The 22,421-nt window shown below is 38.1% G+C and overlaps 2 protein-coding genes across 2 annotated transcripts; both read right to left on the reverse strand.

Annotated features, from left to right (window-relative positions):
• Positions 1 to 323: 323 nt before the first annotated feature.
• Positions 324 to 2,081, reverse strand: LOC148801198 (2-methyl-6-phytyl-1,4-hydroquinone methyltransferase, chloroplastic-like). Its single transcript, XM_088900336.1, has 4 exons — positions 1,880 to 2,081; positions 1,304 to 1,485; positions 1,161 to 1,222; positions 324 to 369 (listed from the first exon to the last, which is right to left on the reverse strand). The coding sequence occupies exons 1-4, from the start codon at positions 2,079 to 2,081 to the stop codon at positions 324 to 326; spliced, it is 492 nt and encodes a 163-aa protein (XP_088756462.1).
• Positions 2,082 to 10,516: 8,435 nt separating this feature from the next.
• LOC104609595 (protein LIKE EARLY STARVATION, chloroplastic-like) lies at positions 10,517 to 15,573 on the reverse strand. Its single transcript, XM_010275961.3, has 4 exons — positions 14,890 to 15,573; positions 12,533 to 13,188; positions 11,991 to 12,187; positions 10,517 to 11,273 (listed from the first exon to the last, which is right to left on the reverse strand). Exons 1-4 carry the CDS (start codon positions 15,425 to 15,427, stop codon positions 10,901 to 10,903), a joined length of 1,764 nt encoding a protein of 587 aa, XP_010274263.1. The 5' UTR covers positions 15,428 to 15,573; the 3' UTR covers positions 10,517 to 10,900.
• Positions 15,574 to 22,421: the final 6,848 nt, after the last annotated feature.

The raw sequence follows: 22,421 nt of genomic DNA on the forward strand, positions 1-22,421 counted from the left end.
TGGCTGACTTTATTCGAATTTGACTGAATAATCAAATATTTCATTTTGTCCAATTAATTCAAATCTCCCACAAACAGATTTAATTGAATTATTTTTTGACTTTGCCAGCATATCTTCTTTACATCCTCAGCTTTTGGACCAAGCTGTATCAATAAAAGAAATTTTAGATGTCTTGTGCAAGCTAAGAAAACTGAGTGTAGGTAAGGTTCAGAATTAAAGCACTTCTATTTTTTTTTTTTTAATTAATGCATAACCTAGATCACCAAACTCATTACATAATAGTTCATAGGGAATACAAGCAAACCCACTTTTCCCTTTTCTAGTTAAAGCACAATTGCATCAACAAACTCATCATAATAATTCTTTAACCTGTTTCACAACCAGACCAAGAGACATTAACAAATCTAAGACCATACACATTCACACCACCTTTAGTTATTCAGGCCCTATTTGGTTCGCGGGATTAGGGGTCTTGAATCGGAATCGGAATGGGCTATTCTGATTCCAACTGTTTAGTTGAACAGAATCAGAATCTCATTCCCATTCCTGCTGGAAATGCTTTCCCCCGTTTGAGAGAATGGCCATTCTCTGCCCTTCCCTTGGAAATGAAATCTCATTCCTGCTGATTCTAATTTCCATTCTCATTTTTGTCTGAACCAAACAGATTATGGGAATGGACCATTTCGATTCCAATTCCAACTGCGAACCAAACAAACCCTGAGTTTCTATCGGGTTATGCATGAGCATCACTAAATATCAAGTTACACTCCAAGTGCACACCTCCCTGAAAAAAAATCCAAATACCATGCAAAACCAAGCAAAAGTATGCATTATACACACAAAACAGTCTTCTGAGTCCATTAGAAATTCGTCATGGTTGCTATTAGTTTTGCATTACTTAAGCCTGAAGGTGCATGAAATGTTCTGTCTGTTATCTACCAGGGTTGAGGGTTCATCACCTTTCCTTCAAATATAGTCAATGCCATGATAACATCATATTCCTCTGCATCTGACTTTGTAAAAGTTCACTCAGTATTTATGAATTATCTGTTCAATCCAATTGATCAGGAATTTCTAAGTGAATGCTGAAACTGATATGAAATCTTAATGCCAAGCCCAGCAGCCAAAATGGTGCAGCTAGAAGGAAGAGTCACCACTACCATGGAATGAACAGGGTTCTCATTACAAAGAAAATTGGAACAAATGAAGCAATGGCCAGAAACTGGCAAGAAGCAAACGTATATAGGTTATTCTTTTAATAGCCAATATATGCTAGAAACGCGGGATGAAAAGATGAAATTACCTGCAGGGGAGAATCCCCAGGCTGAGTCTTCACTCCTGTCACAGAGCATCCCATGATCAAGCCATGCCGACGGACCCCACGGTACCATCTTGGACCAATCCTTTTCAGTTGAACATCTTTAAATCCAGCCTCTGTGAACCGCTCAATGTATTCTTCCTCCTTTGGGAAGAGCATCCACAAATCTGCAAAAAACCTAGACAATCGAAAGGTTGGATACACAGCCACACAGGGCCAATTATACATGCTTTTCCTCCTGGTTTCAAGACCCTGAACGCTTCTTTGATGCCTCGCTGTGGCTCTCGCCAGTACTCAATACCGAGAAGAATCATACAATAACTATCAGAAAAAAAAAGTCCCTCCACCTTTCTCTCTCTCAGTTTGTCAGTCATGCATACATACAGGATTTTTCTCTGATAATAACAATCAATCTCAAGAATAGTATCCACTATCCAATCCATAGATTGAAAGAGTAAATTTACAGAAAGAAATGAGAAAGAAAGTGGGTAATTACCATCCGGATCCGACAGATACATATCTATCGGCACACAGTGGGAAAGGGAAGATCCTCAGCATCACCTTCAATAATCTTGCAGTCCTTCAAGGCTTCCTTCTGCCTGGCCTGGGCGAGCTGATGGGGGCACTGGTCGAGAATGGTGACGTTCTTGGCATCCACATGCTTAACTATACCCAAAGTAGCGAAGCCAGCCCCGCCCCCCACATCCACCACTTTCGTATTCTGATCATTGAGACCAGCAGCCTCCAGGGCGTCGTCCCTCATGTACTCAGTCCAGTGGAGAGGTTTTATGACATGTTCATGAATTATGGAGAGGAATCTATAGAACCAAAACGCCTCCTTCTTGTGTTGTGTGAATCTAGGCTGAGAAGCTGGCCTCGCAAAGATACTGCAACTTGGTGCTAGGTTTCTAGCTCTGGAATTCCTACCACAACTCACCAAACCCATCTTGGGGAAACACTTTCAAGGGAAATAAATGCCTCCTTGTGTTGTGTGAATCTGGGCTGAGAAGCTGGCCTCGCAAAGATACTGCAACTTGGTGCTAGGTTTTCTATCTCTGGAATTCCTACCACAATTCACCAAACCCATCTTGGGGAAACATTTTCAAGGGAAATCAGAATCCAGAGAGCCCAACCCTTTTGGAGCTATTCCTCAATGGGTATGAGATTTTCGGCACCATGGAACGTTGAAGAAGCCATTATGTGATCAAAGGAAGGAAACCCACGAAGAACTAGTGGTTTTTACTCTGCAAGTAAAACCTACGTGCAAAATCCAGCAATACTTTCTTTCCTTGACGATTGAAGAATAAAGCCAGTGTTCTTTACGCAGAAAAGTTCGTTTACAGGAGTATCTGTCTGGGGTTGCGACGTTTCAACAAATCAGTCTTACTATGTCTCTCTAGACAGGAAAAAGATAGACATGGAAAGAATAGAGTGCAGGAAAGGTGAAAAGGCTTACCACAGCAGCGGTTGTGCATGAGAATGGAAAATACAAAAGAGCTAAGCTATAGCCAATATGTGGAAATCCAACGATCGATCGTTTGGAATGTCGTTCACTGCTGGTTAGATGTGAGAGGCCACATGCGAGTGCGTCTGGCGGGAAAAGAACCAGGTTTTTTACGTGGCGAGGCTAAAATCTACCACCTAACGTCAATCGTATTTGAAAATTTTTGAATTCGAGACTAAATATAATTGATCGATTTAATTATATCTAATCGAATTTGGATATCTTATTCATGTCAAGTAACTAATCGGATTCGAATTCGGATACTACCTGATTCGTTTCAATAAATATCCAAATTTGATTCATTATTTAATTTTTATATATAATATATAAAATTTTTAAATCTTTTATATAATTTATATATATAATAATTAAATTATATAAATAAAATATTTATTTTATATATTTATTAATTACTTAAAATAATTAATTAGTCGAATTTAAATTGAATTGAATATTTAAATATTTAATCAGATTTGAATTCAAATATTAATTTTCATTATCCATCGGATATCGAATCGAATTTGGATATCAAATTATTTAATTGGATTTAAATTTAGATATTGCATAATCCGATTCGAATTTGATTCGTTTACACCCCTAGCTACATGTGCTAGATGGCGTGCTATCCCGAGGCCACGTAAACGTAGAAATTTCTAAAAAACTATATTGATTATATAAAAGCATTCCATCCGTAAACATACAATAACTACATCACAAAAGGTTAAGATGTTCTTAATTCCCAGGATAATAAATAATAGCCTTCTTCAGGCCCATGAGGAGGGAAAAACTTTGGCTGTTGGGGGCTTGAGAGAGTTTCTGGGTTGGGTACGTTACCATGAGAGTGCGCAAATTATTAATTGCCTTCTGTGTTATTTTGAGTAAAAACAAAAGCATGCCGGTGAACTGCCGTGAACATGCCCAACCCAACCCATGAGGAGGGCTCACCATTCTGCTTGGGTTGCGGAAAAGCCTTGAACTCTCCTTGCTTCAGCATATAGGACATTCAGATCTTTAGATAACACTATAAAATCGTTACCTGGATGACTAGAAGTTGGAATGTAAGATCCATCAACAAACATGATATGAGTTATCTATTGAGGATGATGACAAGATGAGATTTGTGTATTTGTAGCATTATTGAGAGTTGAAATGCACTAAGAGTCAGCCAGGTGCACAAATTGGATTGGTTTCAATATTTATTTATTATGAACTTTTTGATTCCTCGTATCCCATATAAGACGAACGATTATTAAGGACTTTGCAACATAACCCATTTGAACACCCTTAGAAAGAGAGTTAAGTGTTGTGCCAATCCATCTATAAAAAAGAAGACAATTGAACACCACAAACTTCTGCTGGGTTGACACAGATTTGTGCTGCGAACCAAACTACTATGGCATATTGGTGTTCAAAGAATAAGTGTTGCCAAGTTTCCTTTTCAGAACCAAGGATTGTGCAATATCTGTCTTGGATCTCAAGAAACCTTAGTTTATCTTTTGTATTCACACCATGCCACCAAGCCTTCCACATGAAGACTTGGAATATGTGAGGCACTTTGGCCTTTCAAATGATTCTCCATGGAGTAAGTCTTCTTGTGGTCTTTGTAATTATAGAATATGATTAATTGTGTTTTCTCCAAATTTCTTTTGTAAATAGAGGTTCATTAAACTCCCCCATTCTTCTAAAGCCTAAGCCACCCTGGTGTTTAGGTATGCATATTTTCTCCCAAGAGATTGAATGGGTTATTGCTTTGTTAGAGGATCCCTTCCACAAAATTTTCAATTTGGACTTTCTCAATTGTTTTTGTATGTTGGGGATGGCCTATAGGATAGATTTGACTAAAGTAATGTGCCCCACCTGTGATAATAGTTTGACTTTTCACTGAGCTAATCTAGATGATATTTTTTCCATGATTTCATGATGCGCATCAGTAGACCCTAGGTCAAAGTATTGATACAGGCTGATATGCCGGTATTGGCCTGTATCAGTGCTTTTTTTAGGTTTTATTTATTTATTTTTCAAAATCAATTTAAAGGGGTAGGTTTAAGGCCCAATTACCCTCTGAACCACTATTTGACTTTATACAACTCTTGGAGGGGCGTATCGAAAAGCCATCGACATGATACATATTGACCGATATGGGCCAATACGTATCAATATTTGAGCCTTGAATGGGCCTATTTTGAAAACACACTCTTGCTCCCAGATATTTTTCTTGTGCTTTCATGTGTTTTATCTGTAGGATTTGGAGCAAAAATTTCTTTTTTTTTCCTATGAAGACTACTGCTGAATTGGGCTCTAGATTTCGACAGGTTTATTTTTTCCCCAGGTAACTCTTCAAATTTTGCTAATATTTCCTTAACTTTTCTAGCTTGACTTGGTTTTGCCTTACACATGATTAAACAGTCATCTGCAAATAGGAGGTGAGATATAGGGGTTCCTCTTCTACACAACTTGAAAGGCTTCAACTCCTTATTTCCCTTAGCTACATCAAAAAGACCAAATAGAGCTTGCATCCCTATAATGAACAAATATGGGGATAGAGGGTCCCCCTATTTTAGTCCATTTGGCAGCTCAAAAAATTCTTTTTGGGTTCCATTGATTGTTATTGAGAATTTTGGGGAAGAAATGCAAAACTCTACTAGCTTACACCATTGTTCTAAGAAGACCGTGCCTTGTAACATTTTCAAGATAAAATCTCTTTTCATGCGTGGTCATAAGCACTTGACATATCAATTTTTTGGAGAATCCATTCTACCCCCTTCCTCTGCTTCCTTAGCTTATGAGCTATCTCTTTTTTCATAATAATATTGTCAGTTCCTTGCCTCCCTTTTACAAAAGCAGCTTGGTTAGGGGCAATTAATTTGTCTAGTACCAACTGCATTCTTGTCACTAAACACTTCGATATTATTTTGTAGAGGACATTACAAACACTGATTGGCCTAAATTGTTGAACATTTTCAAGATTTTTTACTTTTGGGACGTACAAATCTAAGGGGAATTCTGTAGTGACAAAGAATTGTCTAACTAGAAAGCAGACATTACATTTTGCAGTACTCCAAAATTTTTGAAAGAAAAGGGGGGTAAACTCATCAGGGTCAGGGGTTGAGTGGGCTCTCAAAATCTCTGCAACTTCAGATTCATTGATTATGACCTGAATTAAGTTTTATATCTCCACTTCATCATCATGAGTCTCACCACTTGTCCGGATGGCATGAGATTTAAAAGCACCATCCACCTCCTCTAATCGCATAATTACTCTCTTATCATTTTTAATTTTTTAATAGAATCCATGGTGTTGCTTCTTTCAGAGATGGAACTAGAGGTTTCCTCCTTTGAATCTAAAATTTTCTCCTCCAGTTGCTTCAATCTATCTTCAATTTTATTGACACCCATGCCGGTTTGTTTTGATAATGTCTTGACCAAGGTTTAAAGTATTGACACAAACCGATACATCGGTGATTTAGAGGGGTCGATTTAAGGCATGGTTACCCTAAAAGCCCCTGGAGGGACGTATCGGGAAACCATCGATAGAATAAGTATCGGGTGATACGTATTGATACGTATCGATATTTTTAACCTTGGTTCTGACATTCAGGTTCCTCAGTCTACATGAGTAAGAAATGGAATTGTTTAGGTGTAGAGAGGATAAAGGGGTTTGTTTCTAAGACCAAGTAGCAATGATCCGAAAAAAATATTTCTTGTGATCCTAATTCGGGCATTTGGGAATTGAGAGAGCCACCAAGGGGTAGCCAAACCTCTATCTAGTTTCTCTACTACTTTGTGATAACCTTTTTTGCCATTTGTCCAGGTGAAAGTAAAGCCCCCCGCTTCTATCTCCATTAAACCATGATTTTGTATAAACTGGTTTAAAGGTTTATAAGTTCTGACCCTTGTGCTTTTCCTTCCTTTACAATTTGAACTCTGAACAAGGTCATTTAGGTCACCTAACAAAACCCAACTTTGTTGGTTCCCCAACAGATGATTTAACTTGCTCTAGAACTGCTCTCTTTTACTCTTCATTGGATGGCCATATACAAGACATAACCACAAATTCATATTAGCTGGTCCACATTTGATGTTAAGGATGATAAATCTGTTTGATTTATTAATTAATTGGATTGGCAGATTATGTTTCCAACCACAGTAGAGACCTCTAGATAAACCTTTTGCCGACACCCCACACTAGAAATCATATTCCATCCTTTTACTCAGTTTTCCTAATTTCTCTAGATCAGTCTTTGTTTCGGAAAGGAATTCAATATCTGGGTTATGAATTTTTATTTGTTTGTGTAAAAATTGGGTTGTATTGGGACCACAACAACCCCTTATGTTCCAAGAAAAGACTTTCATTTTTGAACTCAGAGATTTACTTGCCAAATGATGAATGATAAGGAAAACAAAAGTAGATAATAACAAACGGGAGTGGTTGTTAGGAAAGGATGGGGTTAGATCTCCAAGACCTCTATTGTAGATACCTTCTCTTAGCTTTTTAATGTCTCTCAGGAGGTTGCCTTGGCCATTGAGAAGATTCTCCAGAAACAGAAGTCACTCCTCCCACCATGAAGTTTCCATTTGCTACATTTTACTTTGCACTATTAGGCTTAGGGAGCCCCAACTGCCATCAGGCTCCAGAACAAAATATTTTCCTTGTGGGACGGGGAGCCCTATTCTCCATACCGTCAGGTGCGTGGGTGACCATATCAACGTTTGCTATGCAAACAACAGATTTTTATTTCAGGTCAAAAATATATTTCCTGGCTCCTGGGTTAGCCCAACTTTATATATGGGCATTTCAATTTGACCCACCCCTCCACCTTTACACTATTATCTGCATGGCGAGCTGCGTTTCCAAAAAGTTCTAATCCAAAACGCCATGCACTTGAGCTTAAGGACACATGCCCGATATCTGTCATCAGCTAGGTGCAATCTTTTGAAACCTTTCGCTTTCGAGTTGAGTGAGTTGACTTGCCTGAGTTAGGCGCCGGAATCAGTTGAAGAGACCAAGATGTACCTTTGCTCTACTTTTGGTTGGCTGCCGATCTGTTATCCAAGCAACGTCGTTTTTTGGCCTCCATGCATGTTGTTGTTTCCATCTCAAGTTGATTCTCTTTTACCACCACTTTGTTCGCTAGCATTTGTGCCCGTTGTAAGCTCAATTCCTTGTCTTGGTCTTTTACCTCTCAGACCCCCCATGTGAGCCCTATGATTGGAGATTCTTTAACTGAAGTCTCTTTTACTAAGGCCAGAGTCGGTCTCCTATAAAAATAAACAAATTATCAAAGCTAGTCAACAAGCAAAATACAATAGGATAGACTCTAGAGATGCTAACCCCCGGCAGAAATAGTTAATATTGCATGATGCTACTCGAGGACAAAGAGAAAAAGCTAGACCTGGGAAAATAGGATGGAAAAAAACTAAAAGAACTGAATAGGGACTAAGAAATTAATTTGAGGACTTCAAAGGAAAACAGAAAGATGAGAGGTGAGACTAAACGACTCTTTGAAAAAAGGGAATATACACGTGAAGAAAAACCTAACACATACTCAGAACAACAGGGCCACACTCATGTTTACAGAAGAAATGGGGAAACGAGGAGTGGACAAAACAAACTATTGATCAGATCGAGTCAGTCAATTGAACATAATTGAGAAATCAAGCAAAACCGGAGAAGAAAAACTTTTTTGAATAAAACTAATTAGAAACAAGCAAGCTCAAATGTTGAGTTGCAATCATGAGAGCAAACTACCAGAGATTTAGGTAGATTAATACATTCCATCTGTATCCACCATTTGTCTTGTATTCCTGCAAATAGGTGGTCATGAGCCGAGCTTTTCACAAGCTATTCGAGCTCGGCTCATGAAAAGCTCGCGAACCCAATAATCGAGCCGAACGGTTCGTGAGGCTCGCGAAATGACTCGAATAACTACATACATACATACATGCATACAATAATAATAATAATAATAATAATAATAATAATAATAATAATAATAATAATAATAATAATTTATTATATATAATATTTTTATATATAATAATAACTAATTATTATAATTTTAATTTTTAAATATCAAATAAAAAATATTTTTATATATAATTTTTTTTTATAAAACATTTTTCTCAAGTTGAGCTCGAGTCAAGCCGAACTCAAGCTTACAGACTTTTGACTCAAGCCGAGATCGAGCTAAAGGTTCTAGCTTGAATCGAGCTCGAGCCTTGTACTACCTTGGCGAGCCGAGCTCAAATATATTCAGCTCGGCTTGGCTCAAATCCACCCCTACCTAAGAAGTGTGTTGATGACATATGGATATTTGTCAAGTTTGATTCAATCATATAAAATTGTTTTCTTTCACAGACTATAGGGCAAGAATAGAGAATGAGCTGATCTGTGGGCTTGTGACACAAATTAGCTGATGCAATGGCTGAAGTAGTACGACTGATCCGATCCGAATTTCGGTCCAATTTTACTGGATTGGATATTCTATCCTATTGGATTTTTAATTATGTTTGTTTCTATATTTTAGTGAATGATGATGAGTTGTGAGTTTCTTGAATTTGGATTAGCTGAACGCTTTAGCTGTTCAGCGGGCTATGGAACCAATAATGAGGTTTCACGCCAGTAATAAATTCATGGGGCCCATTGTATTTAAACCTTCTCTAATTTCTTAACATTGTCTTTGGCTATTGTACTCTTGAATATTTATTATTTAATTATTTTATCCATATAAAGAAAAAGCAATAAACCATTCAATTCAACCATTTCAATCATTATTAAATGACCCTAAACAGACGTTATAGCCTATAGGAGAAACTGGACTGTAGACTGGAATGGTCTCCTCCCGAATGGGTTGCTAGAACTTTTAATTATTTCAAGTAAAACAAAATTTTCTTTTGAACAAAAGAAATTTAATCGACAGTTTAATTCAAGAATGGTTGTTGGTTATGGGTGATATTATAACAGAATTCAAATCCGATCCAGTCAAGGGTGATTAGATTTCAATCCATGTATAATTGGATCCAATATCGAATATGGATCCACTCCTATCCAATCCAATATAATTTGATTTGGTTGTATTTTATGTAATCTGATTTGATTATATAAATAGGGTCTGTTTGTTTGGTACTCAAAATTGGAATTGGAATCAGAATCAGAATGGTCTATTCTTCCCACCTGTTTGGTTCAGATAAGAATCCAAAGTAAAATCAGAATTAGCTGAAATAGATCCTCATTCCCAAGGGAGGGGGAGAGAATGGCTATTCCCTTAAATGGGGGAATGCCATCCCACCAGAAATGGGAATGGAATTATGATTCCATCCAACCAAACGGTTGGAATTGGAATGGTCCCATTCTAGACTCTAAGGAATTCACACTAACCTATCCTTAATAGCTGAAGTTGAAGACTTTAAGTAACCCTTGAACTTGGGAAAATTTCTTGAATTCCTCTTAATATGAGTAAAATCTCAGTCTCCTACTTTTATCAAGTTCAAATAAGCCCCCCACAACATCCCACGGCATATCTACTATCATCGGGAGATGTTCCCAATACATGGCGGGGATGTGCTGTGGGAAACTATCTTGTGGGGGGCTGATTTCAACTCATTTTTATCATAATCAGTGGGATTAATTCATATCTACACGTTTCTGCGAGCAAGTAGAAGCTACGCTGTAGTTAAATGAAACCACCAATAAAACACAAGAATGACAAACTGACTGTACATATAAAAGATTGATCTCAAATAGGTCATTTTGTTTCTTATCTCTCTATGGGGTGGGAGATAAGTTCTGCCTTCTTGCAATCAGACTGTACTACTGTATTACATATGGTCTTCTGTTACACCAATTGGATGATTTTAAAATCTAACAAAGAACCTTATATTTGATAATTGAGTATAATGTTAAAAAAGGTGATGGTCCGATTGCATGCTGTAGTTGATGAATTAGAACTCCGGGTCTATGAAAACATGGCTGACATATAGCTTAATCTTTCTCAATCAGAAGAAAGAATCATGCCCTTCAGGTTAAGGTAAAAGGAAAAAGGGAAAAACAGTCACCTCCATATATAACTTATCATGGTTCATTGTGTCTTGGGTTTCTGAACTCGCCGTAGCTGCACAGAGTTTTCAAAGCAGTGATCAAAACCATAGTGGGGGTACCTCTCATACCATGTCGCTTCCTTCACATGTGTATCCCAATGTTCCCCGCTGCTGCTCTTTCCATACTTGTGTATCCATCCAGAGCCATTATGATGCTCGCCCCATGTGCGGTTCCATCGCTCCCCATTCTTGCCTTCCCACCATGTCTCCCCTTGCTTGATACCATGCCCATTCTGATCAAAGTTCTCATCCCATTTATCACCCCATTTTGTCCACCCATCACCCTTTGAGCGCTCTGCCCATTTGTCTGTGTATTTCATACAGGCACCCTGTCCATCAAATTTCTCACCCCATCTGTCAAGACACAAAATAGAGAAAGAAATAAGAAAATTAACAAGGGAATAAGCGAGTGATGGCTGAAGTACCAGTTGTACCAATCACTGGCGTGTTCACTTCTATTGGGTTACATGGTGCACACCTTGTTTGTAATACATCTCTACTTCAGGCTGTCCTTTTAGAGTGTTGTTGTAAATAATGATGATATGATGGAATTAATAATTGTTTCAGGCTGGGAAATTGGATGAAGGAGACGCCTGAAGTGGACAGTTAGGATAATGGATTACTTCCAGGTAACCTCATAGGTGGAACCAACAGAATAGTCCCTTCAACCCTGCATGTGTATCAATGTGCATGGAAGGTGGGTTCTTTCTCAATTTTTGAAGTAATGTTCTTTCCATGGTATTAACAATCTTCAAATACATGGAGCAAAACTGGAAGAGACCAACTTTTCCTTGCACTTGTAAAAGGGAAATCATAAATAGGAGGTTAAAGATCCTCTATCAGACTGAGTTTTTGACTTTGATTATTTCTTATGTCTAAGAGTCCACCATCAATCTGTAGGAAGGCTTTGATCTGGTTGCAGTCTTTTTTTTTTTTTTTAAAGTTTCTTTTATAGTTATATCTTCATTCCTAAAATGACTAGAAATATTTGAAAAGTTCATATTGTTTTGGGAAGATGAACATTTTGGCAAGTCAAATCCAATTAGGAGAGGAGGTAAATGAAACTATTACCTCTCATGCCAAACATGAGCATGGCCAGCCTCTAGGGGTGTTTTTGGATCAATACAACACCACTTGTGGGCCCACTTTTCTGTTTGGCCAGAGGCATTGTAATGTTCCCACCACTTCTCTTGCCACTCATTCCCTTTTCCATTCTTTGCCCACTTGTTTGCAGTTTTCTCAATATGTACAATCCCACTTGTAAAATCCTGCAAAAATCAAACCAACAGTTAGCTTGCTATAATGTATTCTACCACAGACAAATATGCACAAAAATGATCTGAAATATGACCAAGAATATTTAGATGCTGATCTCTATATGAAAATTGGCCAGCAGCCCAGCACCAAGAACCAAAGGATTGGGACTAGGACACAGTCAAGTCGTACAACATAAGAGGGATTTATGGAAGTAATATGATGAACATTTTGTCTGGTAACAGCTGAACTGGAATATACAGTCAAGAAATAGCTCATGCATCCTGAGTATTCTCATCTTATTGTAAAAGGGGGAGCATGCGTACTAAATGAAGTTCTAGCATTAAACTTCCACTAACCTGCCACATTGATTCTTTCCAGTATTCACACCATACATTTCCTGCTGCATCACGTCCTGATTTTTCTGAACCAAGCTCTTTATAGTCAAACTGGTCAGCAACCTCCCAGAATTTCTCTTCCCACTCAACACCTTCATCAGCACTAACTCCTCTTGTTAGTGTCCACTTGCAAACTACCCCATCAGGTCGTCTCTCTATACCCATTTCCTTCCACCACCTTGAACCATCTGGATTAACTCCATTAGAAGATGCTTCATTGACCTTGCTGAAAGCATCTGCTGCTTCTATCTCATATGTTGAAAATAGTGCACCAAGTTCCTTCTCCTTTTCAAAGGAAGACATATCTGAACTGGAATTAGAAGCATCCACCTTTTCAACTTCAATGAGTGACTGAAAGGGTGGGAGAGGTGGAACATGATTGTTTTCAAAAAAGGAACTCTCAAAGGGAATTGAGAGAAAGTCGACAAATGGTTCTTTCTCCATCAGTGAGTTGAATGAATTTGAATATGAAGTAGGCTTTCTTATTGGCTGCAAATTACCACCATACTCAAAACTTCTATTAATATCCTGAGGAGGTATCCAAGACCAAAAATCTGGACCAGGTGTTCCAAATGAAGTTCCTGACTGAGGTACAAACAAATCCACCTCCTGTGCACCTGGCAAAATTCAGAGATCCAAGACAAGCTATACTCAGAAAAGAAGATTGGTAGTATGGTTATAGGAAAAGCAATAGTCATAATGTAAGGCTTAAATCTTTACCCAAGTTTAGAAATGCATTTACACAAGCATCATGGCAAACCATGATCAGAGAAACTAAGAAACAATTTCTTCAAATATGAAAGGAATAGTTATAACAGTTGAAGATATGGAAAGCTTTCTGACTAATTCCAATATTGGCATCCAACAATCAAATTTGATATCTTGTATCTCCTACAAATAAATTCAACTTAGCAGAACTAACAGCTTCTAGGCTGACAAAATTCAGATAACAGAATCCATCAAGTTAAGAATCAAATCAAACAAATCTAGAAGGATATCAACAATTCTGTTTTGTGAAGTTAAAATTTGCTTTAGAAGATGACAATTTTCTTTTGTAAATAACAAGGTATACAGGAAGAACTAATAATAAAAGTAGTTCAATTTTCAATTTCCAGTTTGCCTTTCTAGCTCCATATTGTTATCCTTGACATTAGCCCCTTTATAATTGTTTACATCATAAAATTGGAGGGCTTTGAGGAAAAGATGGTGCATTTAAAAATCACTAGATGTTGTGTCCACCAATGAGCAACCTTCTGTCCATTGGTTTTCTGTATCCCAAGCAAAATACTCAACTAGTAACCTAATCATCTAACACCATTAGGTATTTTTTTTCTACCACACCTTTAATACCAATTTGATCAATTTTTTTATTGTTGAAATTTTAATACCATGTATTTTATTTGTCTGCCTCCATCCAACTTCAAGATTTCTGTTCTCTTGACTCAATTCATTTGACCTATGAAGGTTCTAAGAAAGGATCTCTATGTCATCAACATTGTTGCTATAAGAATCCTATTAATCTCTGAATTGGATTTAACCTCTGAGATCTAATAGAGATTATTATTAACCACCATGTATATGTGTGTCATGGGACCATTTTTTTTGTGGTCTTTTATGCCAAAATCAGCATTTAAACGCATATCATGCTAGGAATGGCAACATCCCCTCTACATTCCTCCTAACAGGCCAATTGATCAAGGACTTTGTTTCTCAAGGTATAAAAATTCTATTTTTTCCTACATCCTTTTAACATTATTTTAAGACTAGTTTCTTCTATAAAGTTTAGTCTGGAGGTTCTTCCTTATTCTTAAGATGCTCTTTATAGCGAGATATTTAATCCAAAGTTGATGTCAGCTAACAAAATTGTGGAAAATTGCAGAACATGATTGCTGAAGATGATGACAGCAAATTTAGAAGTCTTTAACACTAGGAAGTTCTATAAGTAGCACTCCAAAAAAGTTAATAACCCCATTCGGTCAAATTTGCAGAAATATAGGCATAATGGCATAAATTCCTCTTCCAACTTAAGTAATCTGGGTTGGCATGGCTTCAGCTCTTCCACAGAGAAGTCAACAAAAGATTATTGACATTTACAGATTTAAATAAAAAAAAAGTGAAAACTAATACACAAATACTCCTCCTTTATCTAGTCCATTTCCAGTGCATAGTTTCTATTTTAGAACATAAGAATTCAAATAAGCAGTAATGATGGTAGGACAAATGTGCCAAGAATAACAACTCCGACTTGCATAAATACTTAAAATGTTAAACTCAATGAAAACTCGCAAAACAATCACAAAATCATGAAAAATAATTACCTCCATCTGGATTCCCCTCCATCTCCATTGCTCCATAACTCCTATCAAGCCTTGGCGAGCTTGAATGAATTGAAGAAGTTTCCTTTTTCAGTGGAGGGCTTTCCTTAAGAAGAGCTTGAGCAGCTGCAATTGCCGCCGCAGCGCGGTCAATGACCTGCATTCGCTGAACACGGTCTCTCTCTTCCTTGGGAACCTCGAGGATCTTCTTGAACTGATTGGTCTTCCTCTCCAGTGCGTCCGGACTGTCATAACCTTCGGAGTGAATTCTGGCAGCAGAAGAATTCTCGACCATCTTCTGAAACTTAAGGGCCTTCCTTTCGCGATCCATGGCCTTCTTCCACATATCGAGGTATGAATCTCCTCTATTGGAAGCCCTAATTTCTGATCCTTCTTTCCTAAGTCTTCTTTCAGTTCCTCTCGCTCCTTGCTCCAGTGGAGCTGCTTTGAGAAAAAAGTGTAGCATTCTCTTGTGAAGCGGAGAAGGAAGGAAAGGAACGCGTAGTTTAGTTGGGTGAGCACTATAATGAGCCGCCGCCATGATGCCAGATTAATCTGAATGAAGGATTTCTTGCTTTCTGCAGAGGCCAAATGAGAGAGAGAGAGAGAGAGGTAAAGTTGCTGGCAGTGAGCGTTGGGGGAGTCGGTGTGTGTAAAGAAGACTTGGTTGCGATGGTGTTGGAAAGCAGTGCAGTGGGGCGGGGGGGGGGGGGGGAAAGATATGATACCAAAAGAAATTTGGCCAATTAGAATCTCCCGTGATTTTTTAATGAAGAGCAAGTGATTGATTAAAAGTTTTATGATGCGCGTTGATTGGTTACAAGTTTTTCAGTATCATAATCGAACTGGTTTTTTTATAATGAAGAACAACGGAACTTTTTGACAGATGGCATTCAGATTTTTGAGGGGACAGGTCAGAGAACTTTTTGGTTTTTTCCAAAAAAAGGAAAACTTACACGAGGTTAGGAGATATGAGTGAGTTATAGTGTAACTTAAATTAAATTGGCCCTTACATCATAAATAAGCAAAAGTATGGGCCACTCGATTATATTGTCTATGTATATGTTCAAAATATATAACACAAAATGAGGATATTAAGTCTTTTGTGATGATTCTTATGCAGTTGGTCGATCCATTGAACAGTTTTGCCAGTCTTCGCCATATTTACCAAATCTTCATTATCAGAGTAAACCAAAAGACGAGAGATGTTGTGAGTAGGTCCTCTTGCAGTTCTCTTAGTAGTGTTCGGATTTTGGCATCATAGCTGTTGATGGCCCAACAAGGTGAGGTGATCCTTCTGCGATGGCGAGCTGATGACTGTGGATCGTAAGAGCCATCTATAAAAAGAGTGTGTATGTGTATGTTAGGTGAGAGAGGAGTCTGGCTGAATGAACTAGAAAGTAGCTGTGTTGGAGATTCCTCATATTGGAACTGAAAGACTGAGTTTGCCACCTCTCTTGGGTCCGTCTCCACATTTTCAAATATCTTTTTATTTCTGGCTTTCCAGATATGATAACACAAAATGCTGAAGCGGCTTAAGCTATTCAAAGCTTGCTGCTTGCCGTGGTGAGTAGTTAAGATGAGGAATCACTTTGTTAAATTCTTATGCATGGGCTGTATAGGCATGGTAGGTTTAGCCCAATTTGAGCTTCACACCAAACTGATCTAGCAAAGGAGCACTGAAAGAAGAGGTGATGAACGGATTCTACCTGAGCTTTGCAAAGGGGACAAAGTCTATCCAATTCACTTAGCCAAGCAATACATTTATTCTTAATTAATATTCCTTCCCATACTAACTTCCAGAGAAATAGTTGGAACCTATATAGAATCCTGAGTTTCCAGTCAAAGAATGTGGTAGATGAGGAGCGCCCATGAGAGACAAAGAGTTTGTGGCCTGATTTAATGGAATAGGATCCCGAGGAATTGCCTTTCCAATCAGAGTGTCATGCATCATATTTGTTTCTATTGTAATATTTAGAATGTGAGCTATGGTTGATGATGTCCCAAGAACCATCAGAACCTCGGAGGTCGGCTACCAATAGGTTATTGATATCTGACTGAGTCATCGATTCTTTCAACTGGGGTAAGTGTCCTGAAAGTGTGGGGATCCAGGGATTGGAGACTGCCCTTATAAAATTACCATCTTGGACAACCCATAGCAAATTATTTTGCAGCTGATGTAGTAATTTGATTGCTTGATGCCACCATTTGGAACTTCGATGGCCTTTCTTGGTTGCAAATAATGAAGTGTGGGGGAAGTATTTGGATTTGATTTGACAATTCCAATGGCTCTTAGCGGTCTCCATATTTATTTGCTAAACATTGCTTTATCCATGGTGTTTATTGTTCTAAAACCCAATCCCCTTGATTTTTTGGCCGACAAATTTTGTCCCAAGATATTGAATGTCTGGTGGCTTTGGCTAAATTCCCCCACCAAAATGTTCTTATGATTTTCTTTATCTTAGCAGATGATGTTTGAGGGATAATTTCTGTGGCCAGTGTAAACTGGTATGGCTTGCAATACCGACTGTACTAGGGTGGTTCTCCCCGCCTGAGAAAGGAGTTTTGAGCTCAAAGAGGTGGTTCTCGATGACATCTTTATGGGATGTGCAGCTATTGGAATCAATTTGGGTACGAACAACATAGCTCTATTCAATAGATGAGTGAGAACTTCCATACTCAATATAAACAAATATGGGGAAATGGGGTCACCTTGTCTTAGACCTCTTTTCAGAGAGAAATGGTCATGAGATTCTCCAACTATTTTGATAGAGAATGAGACAATAGATATACATTGGTGTAATAGATTGTACCATTTTTCTGGGAAGTCCATCCTTCTAAGCACGTGGAATAAAAAAGACCAATCCATGCGATCAAATGCTTTGGACATGTCCAATTTGATTGCCATGTATTTCTTGCCTCTTGACTGAGATTTCATCTTATGTAATATTGCCTTCACTAGCAGGATATTATCTGAGATTTGTCTTCCCTTCAAGAATCCAGATTGATTAGGAAATAACAAATCTTGCAAGGGAGGCTGCTGATGTAGTATCATCCATTTAGTAATAATTTTATATAGCACATTGCACAAGCTGATAGGCCTGAAACATCAACAGGTTTATTGTTTTTAGGAACAAAAACTAAATTTGTATTATTTATTTCTTTTGGGAGAAATTTTGTTTCATAGAACCTCCTCACCATAGAATAGATGTCTTATCCAACTAAGTGCCAGAAATGCTGAAAGAAAAATGGGGTAAAGCCATCCGGTCTGGGAGCTTTATGGGGGTTAAACTGTTTAACAACTAATGATATTTCTTCAAAGAATGGGAGGGAGGGGGGGGGGGGGGGGGGGGTTGAAAGAGAGTCCATATGCTGGTGGAAGAGGGTGGGGAGGTTTAAGCCATTTAGCCTGTTAGGATCAAAATCTTCTGATAGGCCTCCCACTTTAATTATAGCTTCTTTGAATGTCTTGACTATGGAAGCCCTATTTGAGGTCCAGGAACCATCCAAGCATTTTAACCAGTCAATATTATTCTTTGAATTCTTGAAGTTGGCCATATGATGAAAGAACTTTGTGTTTTTGTCCCCATCTTTTAGCCATAACTCCCTTGATTTGATTCTCTGCAAGTACTCTTCCTTAAGCAGCCAATAGTTGAATTGGTCTTTGAGAGAAAGGAGTTCTTGTTGCTCCTTAGCTGATAAGGCTCTCATTTGTAAATTTGATATTTTATGAGAGACTTTCTGAATGTGGTTTTGTATTTGACCGAATTAAGTTTTATTCCAGTGTCAGAGAACAAGTTTGCATGATTTTAGTTTGGAAATAATTTGGTGAACAGGTGAACCGGTAAAGGTCAGAGAACTAAGAATGTGGCAAGAGGCCATTGGCCACCGGCCTTGCTTGGTTATAAAGCTGCTTTTTTTTTTATAAATATATTAAATGAGATAGGGCATAAAATGACAATCTTGCCATTACATGTCCCTTCATCAAATATGTTTACCCTTACGTGGTTGCTAATTTTTATTCTGGAATATTATTTAATTTCATCCTCACTTGTTTGGCATTTTTTTTAATTTATTATGATTTTTCAAAGGGAAAATTCTACTATATTTTAGGGGTAGTCTTTAGGGTAAATTTCTTAAAATACCCTTATGGTTTAGCTAATTAATTAAGTGTATTCTCATTGTTTGAAAATTGACTGATGTTACCCCTACTGTTTTTGACAATTGACTAATCCTTCTTACTAATTAATGTGCGTCAACGGAGATATGAAAAAGACTATTTTACCTTCATCGTAGATTACTCGGATCTCTCCATCTCCCTCTCATTTTCTTCGCACGAACTGCCAGAACGTCAGAACTATAGATAGGACAACAGAAAGACTCCTCCAATTAACAACTTTCACAAAATTCTCAAATTCCCATTTCCGCCTCCCGAGTCTCTCCTAATTCCCTCTCCTTCTTCCGTTATCTTCTAGCTTTATCCCCATCTAGTCCAGTTGATATCTTAGCATCTAGTTTGCCTCCGAGGATTCGGTTGCTTCCAATTGATATCTTACAAGGTCCACGTCTCGGTGCTCAAACCCAAAACCATAGATTTTGTTCTCGTTAAACTAGAACCATTTTCGTATTTTAGAGGAAAATGGAGGATTTTGTTGTCTCTAGTTCATATGTTACAGGTCTCGGTGCTCACACCTAGGACCATGAAAGCTTTAGCAGAGAATATCTTACAAAAAAATTTGCAGATGAAAAGAAAACCAAAATTTTTTGTTGTTCTTGTAAGGAATCAAAGAATTTCAATAAGAGTTTTGTAGAAGAGCATGAATCTGATCTGCCCATTTTCTGATATTGGTATTGGAACCCCATCTCCTATTGCACAAAGAGAACCATAGCTTGCTGATGCTTTGAAGTGTAAGGGGATTTTGGGAAGGGAATGATTTTCCTTTCGAACTAGCAATTTGAGTCAAGAAAATTAATGAATTCACCCTTCCATGAGAAACCCATCCATAAAAAGAGCGTCAAGGCCAAAAGCGTTACTATGGATCTCTCAATAGAGAGTCATCTGCCACGGCACGGTCTTCATCTTCATACCCACTAGCGGAATCAGTGGCGCCACCTCCTCTTCTCAATATGTCGGCCAACAGCGGCAACTGCAATAATCACTTGTTCCGCATCGAAGACAAATATACAATTTGGCCCACCAGGATCTTTTATTTTGAAACTCGATACAGCTAAATCCCCGAAACGGTAAGTGAAAAATCGATCAATTAGGGCTGCCAACCAGTTCAATTCTTTGCCACCCCAGCTCATATTGTTCGAATTCATACAGAAGAAAACATCGATACCTACTGAATGAACAAGGAAATTGGATAGATAAGATGCCTCATATGACTCCCATTGCAAGACGGGAAACCCCAATTTCGCCCCAGCTCGTTTGCTAAAACCATGGATTCGGTTGCTTCCCCAACTAGTCTGGTTGCTGGAAGCGCCTGTTCGCTCTTTCATACTTTTTTTCCTCTTCTTTTATTTATTTATTTATTTATTTTTTCTTTTCTTTTTTTCACATTTTACCTCGGATAACAGAGAAAAAGATGAGCAGCCAACCAGTTATTGGGGTGAATTGGTGTAGACAGAGGTCAAAAGGTATTTTTAGGAATAGAGGTAAAAAGGGTATTTTCGAAATTTTAATAAATATATTAATCACATGATATAACCAATAAGGGTACACTTACTTGACACTAAATCAAAATAAGAAAAAAAAAAGCGTTAGAAATGGCTTTGCATCAAAGGGTAGAGGTTGCGCAAACCGAGGGCCTAAAGACCGTATGAGGTGAATTGGGCATTGCAGGTGAGGCACCGGGAAATACACTTGCAAGGGGTGTTGATGAGGCAGGAGCAGGATAAGGTGGCGACCCAAATACACTTTCACTTTCAGGAGTTAGTTCTCTGCTCTTTGCTTGGTCTAAGGGGGTACAGAGATGCCATGGAGAATCACAACAGACTCAACTAGATCGGATTAGTTTGTTATCGGGGTCGAGGTCGAGGAACGTTCCTCCAATGTTGCTTGGTCTACCGGTGGCGGCAACCGGCAACGATGAACTACTGTGCCGATAACATCTCCATGAAGGGAATCAAGGGTTGGTTGCCTCAACTAATTGCCGTTGGTGACATGGTGATGGCCACCATGAAGAAAGGAAAACCAAAAGTCATGCCTGCTGGCTGCTGTTATTGTTCATCAGAATCGCCCAAAGGATGGTGTCTACTTTCAAGCGCTATTCTCACATTTTGTTTGAGTTTATTTGTGAAACGAGGATTGTAGTTTGGTGGTTTTCTTAGTAGAGACAGAGTGGTGGTGTCTAATTACTTTCGGAATCGTATCAACTATCACCCAACACTTTAATTTTGGTAGGGGAAGTTACGTTCTTTTTCTTTCTTTTTTTTTTTTAATGCTTTAGGAAAGAAATCCTTTCTTTTCTTTGGAATTACCAAATAAACAAAACCTATATAAGTTTTCAAAGAAAACCCTGAGTTGCAATTTGCAAAATCTCTTGGTGGTTGTGATTATGGTAGGGGTTTTAAGGAAAACGACTTTCAAAAAGAATTTATTATTTCTATTTTCAATTTTAGGGTAGAAGTAGAAGACAATGAATAATATTTTTTTCAGAAGTAATTAATAGACTATTAATAACGGAAGCTAAATTGACAGTTTTTGAGAATTCAAATAAAAATCTAAAAATTTTTCCTTTTTCTAAACCCTTAAAAAAACTCTTGTAACTAAATTTTATCGTCTAAAAACTCAAACTTCTATTAGATTCTCATTAGTCATTAATTCACAACATCATCTTGTTCTTTCACACACAATTTGATGTTGAACGTCAACAAGGTAGTAGTTGTCAAAGCCAGTTGTTCTGCTCGTGACATCTACTAGCTTTATATATCTGATCCTAAACTCCTAGCAAGTTGTCTCTATTAGCAACTAGCAAGACATTAAACGATCCAGGATTCAACTATTGTCTATTGGCAACCAATGATCATGGCCACCAACTAGTTCAGCTGTTACTCTGTTTCGGTTCCAAAAACAGAGCAACAAACTGGAGGTCGCATTAGTGTTCTTGAATTTAGTGAAGCCCAACAATCTGAAACCAGTATTGCTCAACCGATCATCCCTTTCCTCTCTTGAAAGGGAGGAGAGAACATAGCCTCCGCCAAGGAACGGTAAAATAGGAATTTTAAAATTTGAAGGGATCACATGGCGTCCCATGAGAAAGGTTCGTAAGTCCAGTGGGGTCAATGGGACCCACAGTGGTGGGTAGTTCACCCGGGTGTGTATGATTTTGTCTCCAGCTCATCCGGACTGCAACCAAGGTAGATAGGCCAGCACCACAAGGGATTTTATTCCCTTCCGATGGAAACTTTTTTCTTTGAAAAACCATAAATAAATAAATAAAAGCGAACATAATGCTCACCAATGAGAAATATAACCCTAATATGTACATTGTAATTTGTAAATATGCACGTTATATATATCAAACTTAATT

Source organism: Nelumbo nucifera, chromosome 3, assembly GCF_055504915.1.
Source record: "Nelumbo nucifera cultivar China Antique chromosome 3, China Antique-T2T, whole genome shotgun sequence".
In the NCBI taxonomy this organism is placed as follows: domain Eukaryota; kingdom Viridiplantae; phylum Streptophyta; class Magnoliopsida; order Proteales; family Nelumbonaceae; genus Nelumbo; species Nelumbo nucifera.